At 38.0% G+C, this 27,636-nt stretch overlaps 1 protein-coding gene across 1 annotated transcript; it reads left to right on the plus strand.

Annotated features, from left to right (window-relative positions):
• The first annotated feature begins 7,477 nt into the window (after positions 1-7,477).
• On the plus strand, positions 7,478-26,926 carry LOC114936823 (unconventional myosin-IXb). The gene is given in 16 exon segments (XM_029310141.2): positions 7,478-8,355; positions 9,443-10,400; positions 10,474-10,775; positions 10,879-11,496; positions 11,580-11,878; positions 11,950-12,209; positions 12,286-12,593; positions 12,667-13,004; positions 13,092-13,152; positions 14,170-14,508; positions 15,391-16,308; positions 16,380-16,463; positions 16,555-17,953; positions 17,955-18,801; positions 18,896-19,906; positions 20,158-26,926. Coding segments are annotated over 14 exon segments (6,873 nt in total). The 5' UTR covers positions 7,478-8,355; positions 9,443-10,400; positions 10,474-10,482; the 3' UTR covers positions 20,256-26,926.
• Positions 26,927-27,636: the final 710 nt, after the last annotated feature.

Consider the following 27,636-nt stretch of genomic DNA (forward strand, 5'->3'; position numbering starts at 1 on the left):
GATATAGCGCCGGCGCCGGCAACGGGGATGATAAAAGCCGGCGAGACCCGAGCGAAGTCGGAACCGCCCGACTATTGTTCCGGCGAGACCGCCGGAGACGACCTACCCCCTTTACTTCGCGGCCGCGAGCCACGAATGCCGCGCCGCGCCGGTTGGATTCTCTCTTTGCCTTTGCTTTTGCCACCTATCTTTCTCGACGACCGGGAGTGCAACGTCTTCGAAAATCGTTGCAGACCGCATGCGGATCCCGCGAAAATTCGGATTGCTTTCGCGCGTCAAAAATATTCTATTTCGTTCGAGTGCTTTTTTTTATAACGTCGAACAATTACGCCTCTATGCAACTTGAATGATCCTAATTAAAGATATTATTCGAATTCTTCACTTGAGTTTCCGGAGCGAATGCATGTCGCGGGACTCGTTTTCACACGATTGCAAGCGAGAAAGAGAAAGAGGAGATTAATCTCATTGTAGATGCCTAAGCCTGATAACTGCCTACACCGCCATTCGTGATTACTTTACGAGGCGATGGCAATCTCCCTCTCTTTCTCTTTCTTTTTTTCTCTCCCTCTCTCTCTCTAGTTATTTCGAATAAATGCTATCATGAGTCGCTATCATGAAATAGCTATATAAAAAGCTAGTGAAATTGTAGCATGCCGCCGGCACGATTCAATTTATATGCTCGAATGAACGAAAAGTTGCTGTCGATTCCGCGTATAATACGTAATGCAAATACATGTGGAAAATAAAATTTTATTCTCCAAATAACACGCGAAATATAAATAGAATTTATCGCGCAAACGTCTGAGCTTTCCCGATATTGCCAATTCGAGGTACTCCGAGCATTGGCATTACGGTTGGAAAATCGGTTCTCATTAGGATGCATGTGCAAACTGTTTCCTCGTTAGCGTGATAAAGGGTAGTAAATGCGGGGTTGAACGAGCCGAGGGACACGCAACGTCTGGTATTCAGAGTCTCTGTAAACTTCGCAGTGGAATAATAAGGTTACACCAATCGGCCGAACGGTCGAGATAAGGAATTCTGCACGTTGTCAAATAAAGATATTTAATTTGTTCTTTAATTAATTTCGCCAACTTTATTCCCTTTTACGTCTGTGTGACAGATTCGTGAAACTTCTTCGGAGAACTTTGCTATGTAAGCTCGACAACTTTACGCGGATAATGCGCTGCGCGGCAAGTAGTTATGTCGCGCTTTACGCCGAGCCTTAACAAGTAGTAAATCCCGTTCGCGCGAGACGCATGAGCAGCGAGTCGCGTCGCTGACTCGTACTACTGAGAGAGCAATCGGAACTCGCGCCCTACACGATGTACGTAAATGTCACGTCACGTACAAAATAAGAAACATGTGTGCTTTGCATATACAGTCAGTTTATACATTTAAGAATTAAAAAAGTCCGATCAAGATTATTAAAAAAAAAATAAAAATCACGAAATTAATTAAACATCGAATTTAATATTGTTAAATTTTATTCATATTAAAAGAATAGTTAAAGAATAATACTATAAAAAATATATAAAAAATGAAAAATCTTCATATACAATATTAAAAAGGTGATTATGTAAATTTTTTTCATTTTTTAATTTTTTAAAGATGTTATTGAATTAGAAAAGAACATCTCATTTCTTCAAAAGTATTAAAAAAAATCTGATGTTATATAATTGCAATATAAACAAGTAGTACATCTCGTACGCGCGAGACGCATCGTTGACTCGTACTACTGAAACAGCGGTCGGAACTCTCGTTCTGCGATGTAACGAAAAAACATTTGATTTCTTCAAAGGTATTTAAAAAATCTGGTGTTATGTAATTGCAATGTAAACAAGTAGTAAATCTCGTACGCGCGAGACGCATCGTTGACTCGTACTACTGAAACAGCGGTCGGAACTCGCGTTCTGCGATGTAACGAAATAACATTTGATTTCTTCAAAGGTATTTAAAAAATCTGGTGTTATGTAATTGCAATGTAAACAAGTAGTAAATCTCGTACGCGCGAGACGCATCGTTGACTCGTACTACTGAAACAGCGGTCGAAACTCGCGCTCTGCGATGTGCGTAAATGTCGCATCATACAAAATAAGAAACACATGCTTTGCATCTAAAGTTTGTACATTTAAGAATTGAAAAAGTCTGACCGAGATAACGAGATTATTAAAAAAGAATAGAAATTAGGAAATATTAAGAAAAGAAGTATATAAAAAATATATATATATAATTGAAAATCTTCATAATATTAAAAAGACGGTTATGTATATTTTTAATTTTTTCATTTTTTAGAGATATTATTGAATTGGAAAGAACATTTGATTTCTTCAAAGGTATTTAAAAAATCTGGTGTTATATAATTGCAATGTAAACAAGTAGTAAATCTTGTACGCGCGAGACGCATCGTTGACTCGTACTACTGAAACAGCGGTCGGAACTCGCGCTTTGCGATGTGCGTAAATGTCGCATCATACAAAATAAGAAACACGTGCTTTGCATCTAAAGTTTGTACATTTAAGAATTGAAAAAATCCGACCGAGATAACGAGATTATTAAAAAAGAATAGAAATTACGAAATATTAAGAAAATAAATATATAAAAAATATATATATAAAATTGAAAATCTTCATAATATTAAAAAGGCGGTCATATATGTGTTTAATTTTTTCACTTTTTAGAGATTATTAAATTGGAAAAAACAATTGATTTCTTCAAAGGTATTTAAAAAATCTGGTGTTATATAATTGCAATGTAAACAAGTAGTAAATCTTGTACGCGCGAGACGCATCGTTGACTCGTACTACTGAAACAGCGGTCGGAACTCGCGCTTTGCGATGTGCGTAAATGTCGCATCATACAAAATAAGAAACACGTGCTTTGCATCTAAAGTTTGTACATTTAAGAATTGTAAAAGTCCAACCGAGATAACGAGATTATTAAAAAAGAATAGAAATTACGAAATATTAAGAAAAGAAATATATAAAAAGTATACATATAAAATGGAAAATCTTCATAATATTAAAAAGGCGGTCATATATGTGTTTAATTTTTTCACTTTTTAGAGATATTATTAAATTGGAAAAAACAATTGATTTCTTCAAAGGTATTTAAAAAATCTGATGTTATATAATTACAATATAAACATGTAGTAAATCCCGTTTACGGGGGACGCGTGAGCAGCGAGTCGCGTCGTTGACTCGTACTACTGAAATATCAAAACTCGCGTTCTGCGATGTTCGTATGTGCATAAATGTCGTATCACGTACAGAATAAGAAATACGTGCTTTGCATATAAAGTTCATATATTTAAGAATTGAAAAAGTCCGATCGAGATAATGAGATTATTAAAAAAAAATAGAAATTACAAAATTAATTAAAGATCGAAGTCAATGTCATTATATTTTATTTATATTAAAAGAATAATATTAAGAAAAAATATATATATAAATGTGTGATCATTTACATTTTATCTTTTAATTTTTCAGAGACGTTATTGAATTAGAAACAAATATCTGATTTTTACAAGAGTATTAAAAAAATATGATATACATATAAATATTTTGCACCATAATTCAAGTTATGCAAGCAATAAAAAGAAAAAAGAAGTAGATTGTTTCATTCAGAATTATTTTCTTTGCGTGTATGTGCAAAATTATTTCCGTGTAATTAGGTATAAAGTACGACTTCGACGCGTAAATTATGGAGCAATAAACTGGGACTTAATATCATCAGCAATCGATTATATATTCACATGTGTTGACAACAGATTCTAAATACGGAAAACTTCGTGTAGCACGATATCTACGTTGTTTATTTCGATCTAATCGCTCTGTCGAAACGACATTAGTTATGTAGAGCGATTTCATTGGACCAGATTATAAATAGTTTTTCATGTGCTCCATATTTATCAATAAGAGATGCATCCACGCACGATAGCGGAGCAATATTCTTTTCAGACATCAAGGTATGCGTTACTGTCATACATTGATAAAACTTTTTATTCCGCGAGAGAATACAAACAATAGTTGTTATGTCACAAATAACAAGAGCCGGAAAAAGCGTTTTAAAAATATCGTTGTCATTCGTTTCATTTTGTTTTCACAATGCATTTTACCGATTCCAATATCTTATACGACTATAATTACATGCAGACATGTAATAATATCAATAATGATTAACCACACGTGGACAGAGATTATAGTCTTCTCCGTATAATTCTGATATTATGTATTAAAATTGACATTGCGATTTTCTACTTCCTACTTTTCTTCATCGCGTAAGAGCTATTTTCGAGAAATACTATTGTTACTAAGATTATTCGCTTCTTTCATCGTCTGTGCTCGTTATCCTTTTCTTGGTATAATATTGTAATATTGTACACTTGATAATATTAGCCATAAACCGCAATTGCCGACGTACAACTCGAGATTGAATTGCGAGTCTGTTAAATAGCAGCAATTCTGCCTTCATTACGTTGATGATCAATACAATTGGTATAGTACAGGAAATCGCGAAAGGGAAGAACAGCGTTACACGTAAAGAAGGATAAAGCTGAACTATTCATAGTAAAAAAAAAGAAAGAAAGAGAAAAAGCACAGAGGATCCGCTTTGGAAGCATTTTAACTTGGGGATTACGGACTGGCGCGCTTCAAATATTGTCGACTCGCGATTCCGGTCGTGAAAGAGAATGACGGAAGAAGGAAAGGCATGGTGAATAAGAGAGAAGTCAGAGTAGAGACTCGAGACTGCGTACAATGCATAAAACTAAACGTGTAGAGCGTGAATGTGTGATATTCGCGATATGTATGCACCAGTAGTCACAACTCAGCACATATATATACGAAACATTTATCAGACGGTTGTATACGTGGCATTTACTAGCTCATGCGTTTTCCCAATATCGTAGAAGCTGACTATTTTGCGAAATCGATACAATTATTTTGCGATAATATGGGATCCGATTTACGTCACGAGTTATATGTCCGAGGTGGCATGCTGTTACTGAATTAATGGTTAATTGAAAGTCTTACGAAAGACTTACAAAAGAGCTTTCCAATTATCTTCCCAAAGATGTTTGAGATACGTCAAAGTGTGTTTCATGCAAAATCAAACTGTCTTTTATATATTAATGGATTGCATATATAAGCTCGTAACTCAAAATGAAATTTACGAGAGCATGTATAACCACTAGCAATTTATTTTTCGAGCATTTATATTCAAATTGATATAAATCTATATCGAAAATAAAAAATATAAGACAATTTAATTTATATTTATTATAGAAAAATAATGTTAGTCATTGAAGATTTGGAAAAAAACACATTTTATTCCTTTAAACGTTCTCTCAATATTTATAAAGAAAATACGATTTTATATTTTCCTCTCTCAATTTTCTATAAATATATCAGTTAACTTGGGACAAGAAATTCGTATCACATCTAAATGTGTTCTCTTGTCAGATTCAAAATCCATACAAAAAGTTTTAACGAAATATAACGAAAAATATTTCTAACGAGAGGGAGAGGAAAGAAAGAGGAAAAAAAGAGAGAGGAAAAGAGATGAGGAGAGAGAGACGTTTTTGTGATTGATATTGACATTTTCTACGGAAAACATTTAAATAATGTAACAATACACTTTTTATGCAAACGATTGATCGCTGCAAAATGTGTCAGTGGTTGTATTGATCAGCCACGCTGACGCTACTTCCGTTAATGCAGTCACCGAGAGAGAATATCGATACCCCGAAATTCTCCGTGCTACACATGGACCATTAATACTAGACGTATAGCATTCCATTACTATATTCCGAGATGCCTATCCCGTAGATGAAGGCAATCGTGACGTTATGACATCTATTCGTCATCGATCACTGGTAAATTACCTGTCACGCACTGTCGAATCAGATTTTATCTAATAAACAAGTCGAAAAAATTTGAAAAAAATTCTAGAAAGATTAGAGAAAACGACATCTCATATCATACGCGCGCGTATTCATAAAATAAATAAATAATTTACACGAGAAGAGAATATAATATTGATACGTCTGCCCTTGTATGAGTATTAATAAATATTAATGCGTTCATGTTATTGCAAATTTGAAACATTCATAAATTTTACACCGTTCTATTATATTTCATATAGTTTTGTCATAATAATTGACTATCAACGATATATATTTTATATAAATATATATATTCACTTAAAAAAATTTTATCTTGATTAAAACTTTCAACGAAATTATTATTTTGTTAATTGAACATATTAGTATTTAAGTCAAATATACGTTTTGTTAGATTTAATGTTATATTTAATTTAAATATTTTTATATTTTATATTTTATATTTTTATATTAAATATATTTATTCAATTAATAAAATAATATTTAGCTAAAAGGTTTATAATCAAGTTAACAAATTGTTTTTCAGTATACATGTATATATATTTTTTTTCAAAAAATCATTCCTCCTATTTCCTCTATTAAATCCCTTCGTTAAATTAGCGACTGCACTTAATTGCGACACATGTTAAAGATAACAGGACGCATTTATATTAACGAGATAAATTCAGCGGGTATTCGCGCTCAGGATTGCGCGTGATATAATATGTATATATATATATATATATATATATATTCTCTTTTGTCGATATTTCTCCTCACCTATAGTTGACCGGCTATCGTGGGCCGATTGCTTTTTAAAAAATGCACGAGCCCGCCCGAACGGTTCAATGCCGTAAACGGGCCAAATGGAAAATAACGCGGACGAACCGCCGCCATGATCATCGCGAATGCTCTCGACGAAGTTAATTTCTCAGATTGCGAAGGCGCTTGCCCGAGCATTATCGAATATCTATTTTCGTAAAAGCTATCCAACTACGCCAGTTAAAAAGCGTGCGAACGTCTTTTTCCAGGAAGCTGCGATATCTTAGAGACAGATCCCTTTTGATATATTTCGCGGATGGAGAAATGTAATAATGAAAAATCGATTCGACGAAGAGTGAAATTTAAAATTTGACCCGCTTATTTTCTCCTGCATTTCTCGTACACATTTCATATTCGATAATGCCCGATATATATGTATCGATGCAGCGTCATGTTTCTCGCGTCTGTCGCTCGCATTACTATTAAATATGATAATTATTCCACTCACATTTTGGTCCCGCTTCCCTCGCATCTTCGAGCCGTGACTTTCGCGCGTCGACTTATGAACACCATAGACTATAAGACAGATCGCGCCCTCTGTCAGAGTTCGCCCTCGAGCTCCGTCGGTAACTCCAATGCTGTCGCGCGCCTGCGCACAGAGGACGTTGGCGTCATGGATACTTTCGAGTCGATAACGACGTCATGACGTCGCGAGCGTCCGAGCGATTCGGTGCGCTACGTCAATTATGTCAGTATAGCGATCGCATGAATAATTTTGATGCTCGCGTATACATGTACATAAATTGTTGACGACGCGAGAAATAAAAAATCACGAGTACATCGGTACCAGTCCGTGGACAAAGGCTTCGTCGTGTCAGCGACAGACGGCTCCAAAAGCATTCGTCGTCCGAATGGCAGAGGCGCCGCGGCGACTGATCACGTCGTCGCGCTTCTCGCGACCAATCGGCGCGCGCCGGCGCGTACCACGTGACCGAAAAAATCGAAATGGCGGACGTATCGGGACGCAGGATCCCGTGCGGAGACGAAGGACGATAAACCTGGGCAAGGGCCCCGTCATCCGTGTCATCGGCTGACCGTGCCGTGAATTTCCGCGGCGGGCGAGCAGAGATTTCGCGCGAAGGAAGCCGGCGCTGAGGAAGGGACTGGTCGCGATCCCCGAGGGCGTTCTCGCGAGGGCCGGCGCGCGTCAAACCCCCGATCTCCGAGGCAGTGCCGATCGCGCGACGCGTGTTTACCCAAGTGTCAATCCCCGTCTGATATACATCATCGCCCGTGTCCCTCGGGCCGTTCCCGAGGTCGACGAAGACGGAGGCGCGCCGTTGAACCTGGTGCGACGCTATCGCGAGTGAAGAAGCATTCGTCGTCGGTGTATCTGTGTGTGTGTGTTGGTCTCTGGCGATATTCGAAGCGAAGAGAAAGAGGGAGCGAAGGAGAGAGAGAGAGCGAGAGGAAGGGATCCGCGAGCTGCGAAGCTCGGGGAAGCGGATGCGAGAGGGGAGAGAGAGTGAGAGAGAGAGAGAGAAAGAAAGAAAGAAAGAGAGAGAGAGAGAGAGAGAGATCGGGGCCTCGAGGACAAACGGCAGCGAACTCCTGGAGCCCATTGACAGCGTGATGTTTGTGCGCGCGCCAAGTGTCATCCCGCTGCTCCCGGAGGACGATGCATCGCGACGTGGATCCCGGGACCGACGAAGGAGGTAAACGGATCGCGAGGCGGCTCTCTTTGGTCCCTCGCACACGCAAGTGAACGAGGCACGCACGCACGCACGCATGCACGCCTGCCTGCCTGCCTGCTTGCTCGTGCCTCGCAATCTCATAGCGATATTACATTCTTTCGCGGTGATATCGCGCGCGCCGAGAGTGTCGCGTATCGCGATTAGCCTCGCTCGAGAAATTCCTGCGACTTTAAGCCCGGTTTATCATGTTTTGACGTTTGCCTGTCACGATATACAGCCGTCCCCGATTAATGGCATGGTCCGTGACCCGTCAATCTATCCCGTCCCTTTCCCGAATGTCAAACTCTCGCTAACAATCGCAGTTTCGCGGAAACTTAAATGCCGCTTTTTGCGTTCCTTTGTGTATACGTGTATATGCGTATGTGAATCACACAATCTGTTGCCAATCCGAGAGACGGGAGCCCCTGGACCGCGACCGATTTGCTTATATTCTTGGGACGATGATGTTTTTCTCGTCGCGACACAGAGTGTGTTTATTTGCGTGCGCGAATTCGCCGGAGAATTGTCCAGGGTAGAAAAAAGTTTATTTTTAAATTCGGCTGCATCACGAAACACGTGCATATGCGTCGCGTTTGATGTGCCAAAGTTGACATTCTTTACTGCTAATAGATTAGCGTCATCAGTGACAACTTGGATTAAAATGGTTCAAATTTACAATTATTCTCAATCAGTGCTTGTAATAGCCGTTCTAATAATTGTCTTTCTCCTATATATAATTCAATATGCCTTTTATCTTGACGTGTGCTCGTTTCAAATAGAAATCCAATGTACCACCTGTTCCATTCTTGTTACATCGCAGACTAAGATGGAATATATCGTATCTAAAATCAGAATTGATTTATTTGATGTATGTAACTTGATCTCTTTGGATTTATTTAAAATTTCAAGTATTCTTGTCTTTTAATTGCTTGAAATATGGGATGTCTATATACTTTAATATATATGAAATGATATTAGAAATACAACTTTTCTCAAAATGCTTATATATATGTGCAATTATACAAATTTTACTGTCTTTATTTTAATGCATTGCGTATATTTTTTTCAGATAGGATACTTTTCTGGCTTAGAAAAAACTTTGTGCAATAGATGGAAATGATACACAGCCATAACTGTAAACTATTGCAATAAATATACTGAAATACTCAGGAGGTACAAGAATATTTACAATAGAAGACCTAATTTGCTGAAGACCTTGGATTTTTGTCAGAACAAGGAAACTAAGTTACTGCCTACCAACAATAGCACACCCACGCTTGTCACCTGTTCAGTGAATGTTGTGATAATAATTTAATAGCTGTCAGAAAGGTTTCAATAGACAGTTTATGCTAAAAACTTGATATTCAAATGAGAAACAAACCACTCTACAACTAATAAAAATACTCTGACTCTTAATGAACAAATCAGGAACAAGGACCTATAAAGTTGACTGAATCTATAAATCTAAAAAGAAGAATAAAGTAATTCTCTAATGACTCTATTTTATTACTCTAATAATTATTAACTGCTACACAATTTGAATACTCTATTCTATTCTATGAGTCATGCTATTCTGTAATGGACTTAATTAAAAAAGACTTGGGAATAATTTAGAAGGGCTTTACAATTTCTTATTAATATGCTTCATGACCAGAAAAGATATCTGCAAATTTTTATTTTGTCACAGATTTATTTTTAAAACTATAAATGATACATATGTGTGTGTGTAATTAAAACATTTATTAACTCTCTTAAAATCTATCTTGTCAACTGACAAGTATATTTAACAAAAGTAAACTAAATCGAAATTATTGCAAGAGTATAATTAACGCGTGTAAATAATTATAAACACCGAGATCATATTCTATTGTAAATTTGTGGAAAAAAGAACAAAATGTATAATAATTATTTTAAATGTTTAAATCAGTGGTTGTATATAACAAGTAAACAAGAAGAAGGAGAACCAACAGATTTGAAATATTGTATAGATGACAGAGGACATACTTGTTAACCCTCTTAAATATAAGGTATATTTTATTCTATTAGAGTGATTGTATGTAAAATAAATTGCCTTGTATTTAGAATTTTATTATTTTACAGGGTTAAAAGATGGACAACAGTGGATCTGGAGTAGTGCAAGTATTTGTGGGTGAATGGAGCCCTGAATATGAGGCATTATCCATTAAAGCCACGAAACAGACTTCATCAGCAGAGATAGTGGAATGTATTATTGAAAGGCTGGGTCTTGTTGATGCTGCTGTTTCAAATAGCTATGAGTTAGCGGAAGTAGTAGGAAATTCTGTTGGGCAAGAATGTAAGGAAAGAAGACTTGGTCCTACTGAGTGTCCTGTGGCACTCATGTTACTATGGCCAAAAAACGATGCCCAGCAAGAATATTATAGGTATATTATATACAATATGCTTTGTGAAAATAATTATTAATTATTTAACTTAAAAACCAAGAAATTTCCTTTACTCACATAATTTTTATGTTTGAATTTTCAGATTTTATTTACGAAAAAAGCAACCGGATTATTTATGGTCTGATAGTAGATTTCCTATGGATCCTCAACTTCTAAAGGATTACTTCAATAGATTCCTTTATCAACCACGGGACAAGGAATATCCAGATCTGTGTCAGCTTCCAGATCTGAATGAGCAGACGCTGTTGGATAATCTGAGGGCTAGGTTTTTAGCTGGCAACATATATACCTATGTTGGCAGCATACTGATTGCCTTGAATCCATTCAAATTTTATCCCATCTATAATCCGAAATATGTAAAATTATATCAAAACAGAAGATTGGGCCCAGACATACCTCCGCATATATTTGCCATAGCAGATGCAGCTTATCATTGTATGCTTAAGGAAAAGAAGAATCAGTGTATTGTTATTAGTGGTGAAAGCGGTTCTGGTAAAACAGAATCGACAAATTTTCTCCTGCATCACTTGACAGCACTTAGTCAAAAGGGTTCACATGGTAGTGGAGTGGAACAAACAATACTGAGCGCTGGGCCTGTCCTGGAAGCGTTCGGTAATGCAAAAACGGCACACAATAACAATAGCAGTCGCTTTGGCAAGTTTATCCAAGTAAATTATAAGGAAAATGGAATGGTCCACGGGTACGTTCTGCAATAATAATTAATAATGCACACTCTAAACTGTAAGAGGAGAAAATAATCTTTTCTAAATGATGATTTTACAGTGCTGTGGTTCAGAAATATCTCCTGGAAAAATCCAGGATTGTCTCTCAAGGACGAAACGAAAGGAATTATCATGTATTTTATTATCTGTTGGCTGGCGCGAGCGAACAAGAGAAACAACTGTTACACTTGGAGAGCTGTGATCGGTATAATTACTTAAATAAGAGCGGTTGCTACGGATTGGAGAATATCGACGAACGTCACGAGTTTTCGAGATTAAAACAATCTATGGAAATGGTAGGCTTTACAGCAGAAAAGCAAAGACGGCTTTTCGCAGTTCTGTCGGCTGTCCTTTTGCTGGGTAATCATCGAATCACTTGTATCATTATAATACGTTTCTATGAATTGAGTGACTAAAAATCTCAATTTCAGGTAATGTTGAATTTCAACCGAGAAAGTCGTATCATCATCATGATGAGGCCGTAGGCGTTAAAAATCCGGAAGTGGTTGCACTGATATCGGAACTTCTTAGAGTGAAACAAGAAACTCTTTTGGCTGCACTTACCGCCAAACGTGCAAGAGCTTCCGGTGAGACTTTAGTTATTAACTACAGACTTCCCGAAGCGATCGCGGCACGCGATGCCATGGCAAAGTGTTTATATGGAGCATTATTCGATTGGATTGTGCTACAGGTATAATGAAGATGTCTCTGCAAAAACAGATATAATTGTTAGGAGGGTAACAAATAATCGATATCGTTTGTATCAGGTGAATCATGCACTGCTTTCTAAAAAGGACACTCTGAGAGACCATCAAGGCAATAGTATAGGTGTATTAGATATATTTGGCTTTGAGGATTTCAAGACGTGCAACAGTTTTGAACAACTATGTATCAATTATGCTAATGAACAATTACAACATTACTTTAATCAACATGTTTTCCAATACGAGCAACGAGAATATAGAAAGCAAGGGATTAGATGGACAGATATAGGATATAGCGACAACTCTGGATGTCTTAATCTCATCGAAGGAAAACCGAACGGTCTCTTGTGTCTTCTTGATGATCAATGCAAGTAAGTATTATTTCATTTCAGTTTCTAAAAACTTGTGTAGATGTGATTCAAACATTTGATTTTCGTTTGACAGCTTTCCTGGTGCAACGAACGAGACATTGCTACAGAAATTCAACACTGTGCATAAAGAGAATCAGTTCTACGAGGCGCCGCAGCGACGAGAAGCGGCATTCGTGGTACGCCATTATGCTGGTGCGGTCAAGTACCAAGCTTCCAATATGAGAGAAAAGAATCTAGATCTAATGCGACCCGATGGCGTAGTCGGAGTACTGAAAAATTCCTCCCTCGCTTTTGTGCGGGAATTAGTCGGCGCTGATCCAGTTGCCGTATTCAGATGGGCCATACTACGGGCTTTCTTTCGCGCTCACTTTGCGTTTCAAGAAGCCGGTCGAGCACACAGGCACGGTAGAGGTATGTATTGAACTATAATGTGTTATATTTAAACGTCATTATGCATCGAAATTGTGAGGAATTAAATAAATATTTATTTTATTTTAGTTGATGGAAACAAAACATCTGTACAAAACAGATATAGGACACCTAACGAGAACTTGATAAGGTAACGTTCAAACTTTTTATAACATCTTTAATGAAATAGAATATTTTTTTATATGAACGGTAATGAAAGAAAGTATTAAACGCTTCCACTTGTAATTTATAATAGAGCAAGATATATTAGTATTTACATTGACAATTGTAAGAAGAAAGTGCTGATGTTGTTGCGCTTGTTTCTTAAATATGTTTGATCTGTATATTGTCTCATCTACGTATGAACGGCGTATGAATCTACGTTGTGTATTAATAATATATGCATCACGCTGACAGAGTTTTGATATTTATATATATATATATATATATATATATAATATATATATATATATATATAAATTATGATAAATATTTATATTTATATTGGCCATGTGTCTTTTGTCCTTTTGTAGCCATCTTGTGACGTTATCGGCCGTCAATCTAACTATTAACCGAATTGCGTAAGTGGTCTTTTGATCCACTGTATATGTAATTTTTGGCAAATATTTTGTTAATACGTCCTATGGATTTACAACGCAAATTATATTATATATTAATGACAGTCAAACTTAGTAAAATAATTTAACGAATATAAAATATCTATGTAAATTGAGTAAATTTGTAAATCCATATTTTTGCTCCAATTCTTGTTTTATGTCTACAGATTTTATTTAAATTTATGTTTGCACCTCTTATTATTATTAGCTGCAACTAGAATGTAATCTTCATGACATTCGTACATACGATTACATTCTGCCATTTTATAATGTTCTTCTTGCTACTGTACTTGGGCATGATTCATGGCGCAAAACTGAGTTTTCTTTTATACAGTCTCATGTCATCTTCTCTCACTTTTTCTTTTTTTTTTCTTGTACTTAAATCGTTCATCAATTGATGAGATATTCCTTGAAGACATCTAAAGTTCGGTAGAGAAGCAGCTGGAAAGAGAAATATTAAAAATATATAAATAACTATTTAATGAATTAATCGTAAGAAAATATCGTCGGTTTCTCGACGAAGTAACTAAGGACTAGAGAATATTTTTCAGTTCACACAAACATACTCGCCCACCAAGTTATCAGAAGCAACGCAGTGTATGTTTACCGCCGGCCGGGGCTCCCACCACTCCTGCCACATTATCTTCTATACAAATTGAAAACAACGACAATATAAACAACAATCGCCTATCGTGGCCGCAAATTCGAAACATTAATCAGACGCAATACCCATCAAACATTACATCGGCCAAAGGTGGTTACACAATACGGGGCAGGGAAGACCAGCCTCTTAGTAATAATAAATTCAGACGAGATACTCACACACCACTAGAGAGGGTGCTTCCGAAAGACGAAGCAAATGTCATGGAACGCGCTAATCAGATCGTCATGTATGTAAAACGTATCTATTTGATACTCAATTATAATAATAATGTAATTTAAGCTATGAAAAATTACTGCTCTACACAAGCCAAGATTAGTATACGCTCTATAGCAATTCTCGGGTTGGTGATGGGTTTCCTTTCGTAGGTAATAGCTCATTCGTAGATTATTTGATATGTTAAAGTTGCACCAATGTGGCTTTATCAATTTATCTTGATTATTCTTCAACGATTATAAATTAAACGCGCGCGCTGCATCTCTTTCTCAATGATTAAAGAATATCGTGCATCATCATAAAATCATTTGTCATCTGATTCATCAATCTTGATATATTATTTAATGCTGAGTGTTGCATGCTGAGTGTTTTGCAATATTTTCTTTAAGAAATAACAATCTTTAGAAAAAACTTATTTAGAATACTTGTAACTATAATCATGGGTAATGTATAGCATTGATTATAAATGTAACGTAGAACATTGAAGTAATTTCGTAATTATAATCATGAATTAGATATATAATATAATCCTGTATATTAAAATATTTTATTTATATTATCATAACAGACATTTCCTAAAATCTATAGCTTTATATTTAAGCTTATTTTATTTCTTATAGAACTTTTACCTTCTACATTAGTTTTTAAATTTTTATTCTACATTAGATAGATATATATTTTTGATACATAAGGCGCTATTATAATAGAATATGAAGTGTAATTCCTTCTCCTGTATACAAATCGATTATTAAACATATTATACAGTCATATATCATGTAATTTAAAAATTATGATGATGAAATAACAGGAGGAGGAATGTACATTGTATGAAAATGTATCTTAGCTTAGTATTTATTCTTTATGTAAATCTTAGCATGGAAACCTGGGTTTACAGGAAAAATAAATCATTTCGACCGAGGGAACGTGGCAAAAAAGGTCTGAAAAATTTGCAAACTGTAAAAACACTCGCCGGAAGAACTCAGAGTTATGGTACTGGACCGGGAAAGGCCAGAAAGCAGCCCATGACAGTTTCCGCCCAATTTCAGCAGAGCTTGCACAGTCTGATGGACACTCTGAATCAAGCTAATCCTTTCTTTATCAGATGTATCAAGAGCAACGCTAATAAAGTACCGAATGAATTCGATGAGGAAACAGTGCAACGGCAACTGCGATATACAGGAATGTTGGAAACAGTCAGAATAAGGCAAGCTGGTTTCAATGTGCGATTAACGTACGAGGAATTTATACAACTCTATCGAATGCTGCTTCCCAAGGGTCTCTTGAGCTCGCAGTCAGACGTGAGAGACTTTCTATTTACTCTCAATCTCAACAGAGATAATTATCAGCTGGGTACCACCAAAGTCTTTCTCAGAGAATCTGAAAAGATTAAACTGGACATCGAACTACATCAACAGATTATAACGAGCATTACCACTATACAGAAATGGTTCCGTGCTTGTCTGGAAAGGAGAAAATTCCTCAGATTGAAAAATGCCATTGTACAAATACAATCTTTTTGGCGAATGGTTACTGCACAGCGACTAGCTCAGGTCCTTCGTGCAAGAACCGAAGCTGCGTTACACATACAAACCGCCTGGAGGGTATACAAACAACATAGCTGGTTTAAAAAGCTGAAATCGTGTGTAATTACTTTCCAGGCGTATGTCAGAGGCAATAACGCCAGAAAGAAATTTACTGAATTGAAGAAGCGAAAAAGACAACTACTAGATAAAGTTCAGGAAGTCAGGGAAATTCAAGAATACAAGGAGTTTCTATATGACAAAATATGCGCCAAAGATCGAGATAGCGAAGAGTAAGTAAATGCTTTTATACATATTTGAAAAGTGATATAGATAACTTTTCGCTTATTTTAAACATTTACAGGTTATTCACGGAAGATCGGAGTCTGACGGAGTATGGCGAATCGCCTCGGAAAATAGAATCTCAGAATCGGCTCACGATAACAAGGTAAGTGTTAAAATCTAATTCTACAATAAATATATAAATATATGTATATTAGAGATTAGAGCTTCTGCAAAATTCATGGATCTTTTTCTAGGTGCGATAACACGCATCGGGAGAGTGCCGTGGATACAAGCATCTCATATTCTAAACGCAAACTCACGCCGAACAAACGAATTTTGCACGACGCAGCGTTGAGAAACGCGGAAACGTATCATTTCGACGAGATTGCGGAGCGCAAGAGTAGCCTCGAGAGTTTGACAAGTCTGAGGAGTTACGAATCTCAAGCCAGTGTTAACAGTTCCGAGTCGCAAGACAATTCCGGCTCGACGAAACCCGTGCCGAGTACGAGGACGAAACGCGGTGATCATTCGCCGATAGTCACGTCAAATGCTAGCCTGACGAACGCGTCCAGTCGGCTGTCCTCGGTGAGCAGAAGAACTGACAGTTCCTCGACGGGATACAGCGATGGTGAGACCGAGAGCGAGACCCCGAGCGCCGTGCAAAGTGCCCCGCCTGTTTTCAACACGAGTCCACCGTTTTGCAGCTCGCGCGACACGAAGTATCATTCTGCTAATGTTAATCTGACGCACAATCCGAATCCGGACGTTTGGCATCGTAGAGCGGACTTTCCCGCGTACAGCGATTACTTTATGTCGGTACCGCAAAAAGCGACTGTTACGCGTTCCCCGAACGTTTCTCGTTACAAGAATGTGGCCGACAACGTCTTCGAACAGGTCCGACAAGATAAGCCTAACGAAGCGGCGAACTATAACGTCAAACTCGACGCGAGCGATCGCTTCGTTCAGATGGAAAGCTTGGCGACTGGTAAACAACAGCGAAGACTCAGCGACAACAACGTACCTGATGAACGAATAGAGAATATTCCGATATCTCCGGCGAAACGAGATCAAACGCATTTACCTGCTAAAAATATCAAGGATCTTGCGTACCTGCGACGACAAAACTCGGAAGGAGACACTGCGACGAAAATCGTGGGCGTTGTCAACGATGACAGCACTTTAAAGAGCGCTTTATTGAGAAGATCGCCCCCGAAGGACAAGAATTCGCGATCGAAGGAGAAATATGAACCAGACGTACCGGTGAGAAGCGCCAGACGAAACAGAGCCCCGAGAGAAGTCCAGTGTCGATCTATGGGCGAGAGTGTAGTTGAAACGAATGCGGAGACGCGAAATCTGCTCCTCGGAACGATCAAGGAGGGCGATTTAAATAAAACTACGAACGTATGGTCTCGAAAAGATTACCCGCACGAAACTACTTCACGATCCGTCACAGATTGGCCTGTAAACAAAAACGAAACCACGTACAAGGGACAACAACCTGGTAAGCGCATGAGATCGAACGCGATCACGTCTTTCGAGCTACGAAGAAGAAATTCGGATCCAGCTACGAAGATCTCGGGCCTAAGCGAGGATAAGATTGGAACGGATACCAGCCCGAATGATCTGAAACTCGCTCCTGGCATGAATCTTCTTCGAATGGAAAGGTAACAATCTATTTACTTTGGCTGGCCATCGTTTCCGAAAAGTAGCGAGATTCGCAAAAGACGACGTTTGCGTGTGTTGTCACGAGAAGATGGACGCGTTCGTGACACAAGGCTACAAATGCGTCGACTGCAAACAGCTGTATCACGTCAAGTGTATCCAAAACGGCGGAGTACTGAGAATGCCCTGCATATTGGCCAACACGCCAAATAGACGGAAAAACAGGAAACCACCGCGTACACCATACGACACCACGAAACAGACAGTCGCGTCCAAGTTCAGTTTAACCGGCACTTCGGCCTTCTCTGATAGCACGGACAAGATCATTTCCGACGCCAAGGAGTTAGCTCTGATGCAAGACTTCATCACCAAGAAGATTTATATAATGGAGGGTCAAGGGGAGGGACGGAAACCGAGTGAAGTGGATCGCGTTTTCAAGCAGGCTCTCAGGAAATTTAAAGACGACCTGGTTATCACGTATAGCGTTGCCATACAACAAGGCGTAGAGGGCAATATCAAGTACACCGATTTAATTGCCAACTTTCTTCACGTTATGGAGACTGTCTGCAAACAGGAGAACACGAGGGAAGATTTTCCTGTAACGATGGGCGTGAACGCGTTCAGAGGCTTCATGAATGAATTCATGACGATCGTTAAAACTGAAGCTCCCGAAAAGCAGAGTAAGAGCAAACGGAAAAAAGAGAAGAAACGGAAGCAAGAAGAGCCCATCCGGCACGGCAATCACATGTTCCAATTGACTATCATTAACATACCCACCGCTTGCGAAGTCTGCACGTCTTTCTTCATGTGGCCCATCGAGCGAGGACTTGTTTGTCAGAGTAAGCAATTCATACATACAATAAATTTGTAATATTTTTTCATTGTATTAATAATCCTGATTAATTGTAATAAATAAATATTTTTTGTTTTTAGATTGCAAATTGACGTGTCACAAGAAGTGCTATACGAAAGCGACCTCGGAATGCGGCAAGGACGGTTCGTTGCTTGAAACGAACTCTCGCAAGGTATTTGGTGTGCCGTTGTACAAATTGGACTGTGGTGACGGCAAGGTACCACTCGTAGTGGATCGACTTATCACGACTATCGAGATGCATGGTCTGTATACCGAGGGCATATACAGGAAGAGCGGTGTCAGTTCCAAAGTGAGAGAGCTCAAGGTGAAGATGGACGAGGGCGATTTGGAGAAGGTGGATTTCGAGAACTATCAAGTGCATGTTCTAGCTGCGGTGCTGAAGAGCTTTTTCAGAGACATGCCGGAACCGCTATTGACCTACGAGTATTATGAGGACTTCTTGCACGCAGCAAGCTTGACGGATCCGCACGATCGAATCAGCACGCTCTTCGCTATACTGAAGAAATTGCCCAAACCCAATTACGATCTAATGGAACGCTTAATCGTTCATTTGGCGCGAGTGGCGCGACACGAGGTGGACAACAGGATGTCACCGTCGGCTCTGGCTATCGTTTTCGCGCCGTGCATCCTCAGAACGAACAGAATGTTACCCGCGCAAGACTCTCTTCAAGACGTGGGCAGACAGACGCGTTGCGTTGAGACGATCGTGCATGAAAAGTTGAGGGTCGTTAGAGCGACGTTAGCGGACATAAACACTCTCGAGTCCGCCTGTCACACGGCGACTCATCGACTCTCCAGTCTACGATCGTCCAAAATCTTCAGCCCGGAAGAGTTGAACGCGGTCGCTCCGAGCGCTGCGGGACGGGCATGTGCGATGGATCGCGACAGAGATCGAGGCGATGAAGAAGAGGCACTACTCGTCGATCATATACAGGAGATTCAGAAGGAAAAGGCTCTCTTGACGTCCACTCTACCCAGTCTAACGAGAGCCTCTTCGGACGATGATCTTCTCTTGTCAGCCACGGATCTGGACGATGGATCTCTCGACGATCTTCTCCCGCCTTCTGCTGGTAAGTCTACTTTTCAATCATTTTGATTAATTTCGATAATAATTAATAATGCAATTAAATGCTTTGGACAGCCGGCATCTCGCTAATAAAGCTATTTATTTTAATAAAGATTTATAAGAGATTATTTGGTTAGTTTCATTGAATGTGGACTTTATACAAGATTTTTTCCATTAAAAATGAAGGCAGAAGCATGTGAATATATAAATAGCTTTATAGGTTTAAGTAAGACCTTTAACTTTTATCAATCACAGACGGACTCGTAAGGAAGAAGCCCGTTCAAAGGCAAAGTTCAGGCGACAATTCGTTTCCGACAATTATCAATATGGACGACGACATGGTAATGGTATGAATAGCGAATAACATCCGCGAATAATGTTAATGTGCATTTTAAACGGCTATAGTAATCCGACAGATGATGCGAGATGTTGTGTTAGTCAACGACTTTATATAATTGCTGGTTCCATCAGCGAATTATTAATGTTTTGAGACTCGTTAGTAAATTGCAATTATAGCTAGTTCTCGTAATTTGACTCCGTAAAAAAAGAAAAAAGTTTAACTGTACGACTGAAATAACTCCATTCTCTTGTCGAAACGTCAGTAGAGATGTCTAAAAACTTCATACAATATGTGATAGGAGCACTGCACAAATTTTAATTTTGCCACGTAATTTTATTATTCGCAATGCATTCCTGTCTTTGAAGACTGTCAAAGTATTTAAGCGCAACGTTTCGTTCGTCTATAGATCTATATTTCTAAAAGAAGTGTTATTCAACGCGCCGCTTTACACATTTTAAATATAAGAAATGAAAACACAAAACTTAGAAAGTATTAAGAAAAAAAGCGTATCGCTCTAATATATATTTTAAGAAATTTCCGCTTGTCAAAAAGTGATGAGGGAGTCATACATGAATTAATTAATATCGTTTTACAAATTTACGTTCATAAAAATGTAATTTATTGTTGCACCATGTTGCAAATTCTCGGTAAAAAAAAATCTTTTTACGGAGAATTTTTCTAACGTATTGTATGTAGATGCGCGCTGTTCCTTTAGAACTATATATTCGTTTAGCATATAGTAGATCTGCAACTTCAAAAAAACCATCTCTTCCCAAAGGATCTACTTGTCATATTCGAGTAGAATCGATAATCGACTGCCTTAAATTCCTGCGTGAATGTTTTTATTGTATGTAATTTCGTTGTATGATGTTCCCTCGACGACGATTGTCTTTATAAGCGTTTAGGTTTAGACGCAGGAATTTGAGGGATGACCAAGAGAGAGAAAAGAGGAAACCAAAACATAGTTTGTACATATTATTGCAATTGTAACAATTTCGTAATAATCTGTTATTATTGTTAAATTTACGAGAGACGTTTAACAAGCAAGATTATATTTTTACTGTCGATATTTGTTGTGGGGGTACACACACGTTTTCCTCTTTTTTTTTTTTTTTTTTTTTTATATATATCGGGTCTCTACCAGTTTTTTAGTGTTCTCTGAATCGATTTTTACTTAACGTGCTTTTTTCCTCACTCTTAAACGCATTATTGAGACGCCTGAAAGTACGTGCGCATAAAAATATACATACATACAAACGCATACACAAATACACACACACACACATACAACGTACTTATGTATATAGACAAATTCACGCGCGAGGCTAATCAAACTTTTCTGTCCGAGATTTATTGCATTTCTCTTCTTTTTAATTACTTTTTAATCCATATATAATATTCAGTGCGTTTTAAATTTGAACGATTTCTTTTCGCGATTTTCGCTTCACTTTACCCTTCGTATGTAGCCTGACGATCCGGGAAAAGTCGACGATGCGAAAGGAAAGGGGTGAAAAGAGATTTCGATCTCTCGCGTAATAGAAGTCTCTGTCCAATAAGGATAATCAGATCAGGTCCCCACTTACGTACCGCGGACTTAATTGAATTCCCCTGCGAATTAATAGTTACGCTTGATGATGATGCCGGATGGAAGGGAGGGGCAATCAGTGAATCGAATTTTTTCTTTTATTATTTTTTTTTTCTCCGGCTGCAGAGCTCTCTGGCAAACGGATATAACGATATTTTCAACTACGATGGGATATGGTGAATTTATCATTATAGAAGGTGACCTATATAGATTTTTTATTCGCTATTTCTGATGTTTCAACATTACTGGCCTCATACATATATATATATATATATTCTATTGCATCCAATCATCGAAGACTCGTAATATTTTTTCATTCTTATATTTACGTCAGTTCAATATTTTTTTACTTCGCATATATTATCTGTATTATTTTTTTAATACTGTGAGAAGCGCCCTATATTTTTAATTGCCTTTACATATACTTTATGTATATATATGTATACAATATGTTTATACATGTATATATAAATATATGTAAAAGAATGGAATTTATATTTCCATCCTCTCTCGAGTAAATCAATAGGTACGTTTGCGCAGCAGGTGAATATTTTAAGTTTCGTGTATCGGCAATCGATGACGAGATAAAAATTTTCTTTTTCCATTCAATTAAATCCCGTCTCTGGACCACGCGCGACTTTTATCCGGATAACTTTTAGGATTAAATCGAATAATTAGAAAAACAGAAGAGAAAATCTCGTTTGTTCTTCTAGAATTTTTCTCTCTCTCAACTCACAAAGAGACCCGCCTCCCGCGTTTACAATCGTTTTAAGAATAATCGACTCGGCGATGATGAATTGTCCAAGCGATTATCGTCACGTCAAATCTTGATCTTTGATCGTTTTAGAGAGGACGGCCTCGAGAAACGGGACGGACTTTAAATTACCTTTTTTACAATCGATAAGTTTTACGAGGGGGGTAACTTAAAGGTGGAAAATCGTTATGAAATCGTCTTCATTTTACGTCTGTGGATATATAAGCTGTAGTGTTATATATAAATGTAACGTTACCTTTCTCTCATCTAAAGCCATGACATCGCGGTGCACAAACGTGCACGATATGACTTCAGGCGAAGCGGAATGATCTTTAACAGAAGAAATTTCACATATATATATATATATGTACACACATACATAGTAGAAAATATATATTTTCGTTACGTCTTACCGAAATGAGAGTTCCAGTGTGTGTCGTCCTCCTTTCGTATATTATAGGAGATTTTATCTGATAAATATATATACGGTATGTTAAGAGAATCTTTTTTATGCATCCGTTTGTTATTTCGTTGAAAATGTTCTGGCAAATGCCGACAAATACGGTTGACTTAAAGATTAATTTTCACTCTATTTTTGGCTAGTCCGTTGTTACGACAGTGAGATATTTCGTATATATATATATATTATTGATTTATCTCTCATCTGTCATATATGTGGGGTAATAATCGAATAATCTATATTCTTCGAGAATTTTAATGGGGTGGGGAGAGGGGGTGGGAAGGGTAGAAGAAGTCGCACAACGGTTATAATAATAGATATTATAAATCGAATTATACTCTCTCTTCGGCGACAGAACTGGGTTAGACGTAAGATAAAAAAAATGAACTAATTATCGTTGTACGTGTAAAGTATCATCTACACAAACGCATACGCTTCTCTTACCGTGGAAGATGCTCTTCGACGGCTCGCTTCTGACACGAAAGAAACGCGTGCGAGAATCGAGCCAGAGAGATCGCGAACCTGAAATCGCGCAAATGAAGATTTTCCTCTCGAGACGTCCCTTATTAGACGGAGCGAAAATCTCGAACGGACGTTCGAACAATAAAACTCTGCAATAAAAATCCGCGCCTCTCACCGCAGAGGACGTGCACGATCGCGAGGTTTCCACAGCGTGTCTAATTAAAAGTATAATTAATTAAGAGCCTGAATCAAATGTATACTGTCCTCTCCTCCGCGAATTCCCGTTCGAGATTCTCGCAGCCGCGGCTATCTTGTCTATAAAAAAAAAAAATATATATATATATATATATATATATATATATAAAGATGTACATAGAGAATATCTCAGTTATATACATATATCGTAAAGCGCGCAAAACAAACTCTTCATGACAATATCGTTCCGCAAAGAAAGTCGCAATTCCGGACATCTCGATCAGCTGATCAGCATCAAACGATGACGGTGATTCTCGATTTCCTCTCTCCGGCTATACTCATTGCTTGTCCTCTCTCTTGATCCGCGCTACCTTGTCGAGCGCTTCGTCGCGCGAATATTCAATAAATCGATCGTATCGATGAAGCGGCTCGTTTCGACGATTAATCGGCGTCGATTTTTCGGGAATCGAGGTAGCAGCGAGCGCGCGTGTCAACGTCACGTAACGAGATCGGTGTTGCACTACTTGGCCGAATTTTCGAAATACGCTTATTATAAATATAGGTAAAATAATACGCTCGCTGCTGTGTGTGTACAACACGAGTGTTGTGTGCGTGTGGCTGCGATGCGTATGTGTGTCCGATTCCCGTTCACCGACGCGAGAAACCGCGCCGATTTTTCCCCCGCCTTTGGCGAGAGATCAGGATGTTTTCGCGCTCTAAATCTCGCTCTTACGATCGTTAGTGAGTGCGTCATACAGTCACAATGCAGATTTCTTAAAAAAATATATATATAAAAAGAAAAAAAGAAAAGGAAAAATAGCAAATTCTCAGATATAAGAGAGAGAGGCAACCGCGGAGAGAAATATACTTTTCGGTACTCATTGAAAATGTCGCGATATTAAATGCTCTTCCCGTTTGTATCTTGACGTAAATCTAAGGAATGGCAATAAGCAGGACGTCTGCCAATCTCTCTCCCGAAATCATCGATATCGTTAAATGTTTTATATCGAAAAATATATATATATTTTTTCCTACTATATTGAAAAATATATACATATATAAATATATATATATATACTATATTTTATATATTTTGCGCTTATAAAATATTTATTTTTACTTCAATGTGCATTTACTGAAATATTTTTGATTATTATAATATAGATACAATATAATTAAATCAAAATTATTTAGAGGCATATAGTGGCGAGACATTGGACATTCTGCTTATTATATTTAAATATGTATGTGTAGCACGGTGTACCTCCGAGAAAAGTGTATACTAGCGGCAGTACTCTAATCTTGTGTACGAACGAGTCTTTCTTAGCGGAAATTTTATCGAGTGCACTTATTCGTTATGTGTATCTGTTTATAATCGTTTGTAAATTTTCAACGTTAGATGCTTCGACGCGATCAGATCTCGGATTTTAATTTCCGATAAGGAAAACTGCGACTCGCTCGTAAAAGCAAAAAAAAATCTACGCACTCCTCTCAAAATAATATGTATACATATACCATTTATTTTTCTTCGAGTGTGTATGCGTGAGAGATATGTATCGTGCATATAAAAAGATATAAATATATACATATATAAATATATTATATATACATACAAAATATATATATATGTGCGTGTGTGCGTGCGTGTGTTCTGTATATGTGTGCGTATCGTAAGTATTTGCAGAAATGATCGACATTAACGTCGTTTCTCGCACGATCGAGGAACGACGCGAATGACGTTTGCACGATGGAGATTACAGACTTTTACTCATACAGCTGCGGAACAATATCTCGAGAGCGAGAGAGAGAGAGAGAGAGAGATACAACACGTGAAATAGAAAACGTATGGAAAGAAAAAGAGGGAGAGAAAGAGAGAGGGCGGAACACATCTCTTCGTGTTATAATTGAAATAAATTTTTTTTCCTCTCTCCGTTCTTCTCTCGTTCATTCTCTCGCGATTTTCACCCTATATATTCCTTTCTTTTAGCGCCGTAATTCGAGGATCAGATTTCACGCGTAATAAACCGATCGAACTTTCAGAGAGCGATCTATCGAAGATTTTAAGAGCCAGAATTGATACCGATTTTCCTGTCCCTTGACAAACCCTCCCTCTCTTTTTCTCTCTTCCGACCCACCTTTCGTTCGCTCTCTTTTTTTTTTCCCTCGTTCGATCGCGCGTTCGCACCCTAATAACTGAGAATCACCGCAGGCGAGATACCGTGAAATGGATCGAGCGGGAGAGAAGCGATTCAATGGGAAACCCTGACGGGGGTTGAACGATAGAGGCGGTTTACGAAGCGTTACACTTATCTCTCTTTTTTTTTTTTTTGCACCCCGAAGTATCGATGCGTCGTCGACGCGGAGTGACCTATGTCACACGTGATTGTTCCTCGTGATTGCGGGTAAAATTATTCGGATATTGATACTTCAGGGATCAGTCGGTGCGATATGTATACGAGACGATTCATCCCCCGCGTGTCGCCGCGAGAATAATAATTTCTTCGAGAGACAAAGGGCGCGTTTCTTCTCGCGCCTCCTCCTTCGATTTCGTTGGACCGGTTGAATCCGAAGATGAGGATGCCACATTTTACAAACGGCGTCCTCGACGAGATCGTTGTTGAATTCACCGTCTCGCGACGAGGAGCTTTATAATCGATCGACGAGGGCAAAGGGAGTGTGTAGGGAAAAAAGACGGGAAAGAAAGGAAAAGAGGAAAAGGTCGAGCTCTATATCTTCTTGCTTCCTTTTTCGTGCGGCGAAGGAAGACGATTGATATCCGGTCCCACGAGAAGACGCCATCGATCGTCTTCGATTCGAGTAGTTCGCGCATCAACCCTTATAGACGGAGATTAAGAAAAGCGCCGAGGACGCACTTTCTTCGAAATGCATGCGAATTCGATGTTGTCAATCACGCGTGCGCGCGTATATCTACCTATACCTTTTTTTCTTGAGTTTTACCGATTTAATTCGTGAGTCTACCTTAAACGTTTACAATTTGTATGCTTGTCGATGTGTAAATGTATCTCCAAGTGTGATGTGTAAGAGATTGTGTACCGATGGCGTGATGGTGAGCAAGATTACTTCTCCGTGATCGACTGTAATTTTATATAATATTTGTAAGACAAATGAAATACTATATATATATATACATATATACATATATATATCTATATATATATGTACAGCATACCTGACAGTAAATAATAAGTATCTATCTTATATCTCTAAGAGATGTTCTTGTCTTCTCTTTAGACACCTATATCGAATAGCTCATCAAAGTGAATCGATCCTTTTGTTGTGCTTTTACCTATACTATTGCAATTTTTATTATCAAATGCATGTGGGATCAAAGCACTCGTTAATTATATTTAGAGGAACATTTCGAATATTCGGCAAATCGAATTCGTTATTATCAAACATATTATTATAGAGGCTCTAATACATATCTCATATAATCTAATTAAGATTTCCATCAAATAGCAAATTGTGAATTGGCACAGATAGATTGCCTACTGTGATGATACTCATTGCCTAATTAGATGCCGCTTGCGCACGTTCGTTCGCGCCTATTGAAATCAGTACCATTCACGTAATTGATCGAGGCAATAACTGACGTTGAGATATGTCATATCTCATGGTGCAAAAAAAAAAAAAAAAAGATTTGCGCGTATCACGCGTTCATTTAATTAATTTGCAGGACATAGTCATTGATCTTTCAGTCTTAATTTTTGTCCGTGTAATTAACAATATAATTAGCATTTTTTAAAGAGATACAATTATATCATCTATCGATATCGAATCGATTGAATTAACTAACGAGTCCTATAATTGTTTTTTCTCTTACGACATCGTCATTTATATCCACCGACGATTCTTTCTGTCATCGATCTTTCAGTCTTAATTTTTGTCCGTCTAATTGACAATATAATTAGCATTTT

The sequence above is a fragment of the Nylanderia fulva genome, unplaced genomic scaffold, assembly GCF_048542155.1.
Source record: "Nylanderia fulva isolate GAGA-0341 unplaced genomic scaffold, ASM4854215v1 Scaffold11, whole genome shotgun sequence".
NCBI classification, from domain to species: Eukaryota; Metazoa; Arthropoda; class Insecta; order Hymenoptera; family Formicidae; genus Nylanderia; species Nylanderia fulva.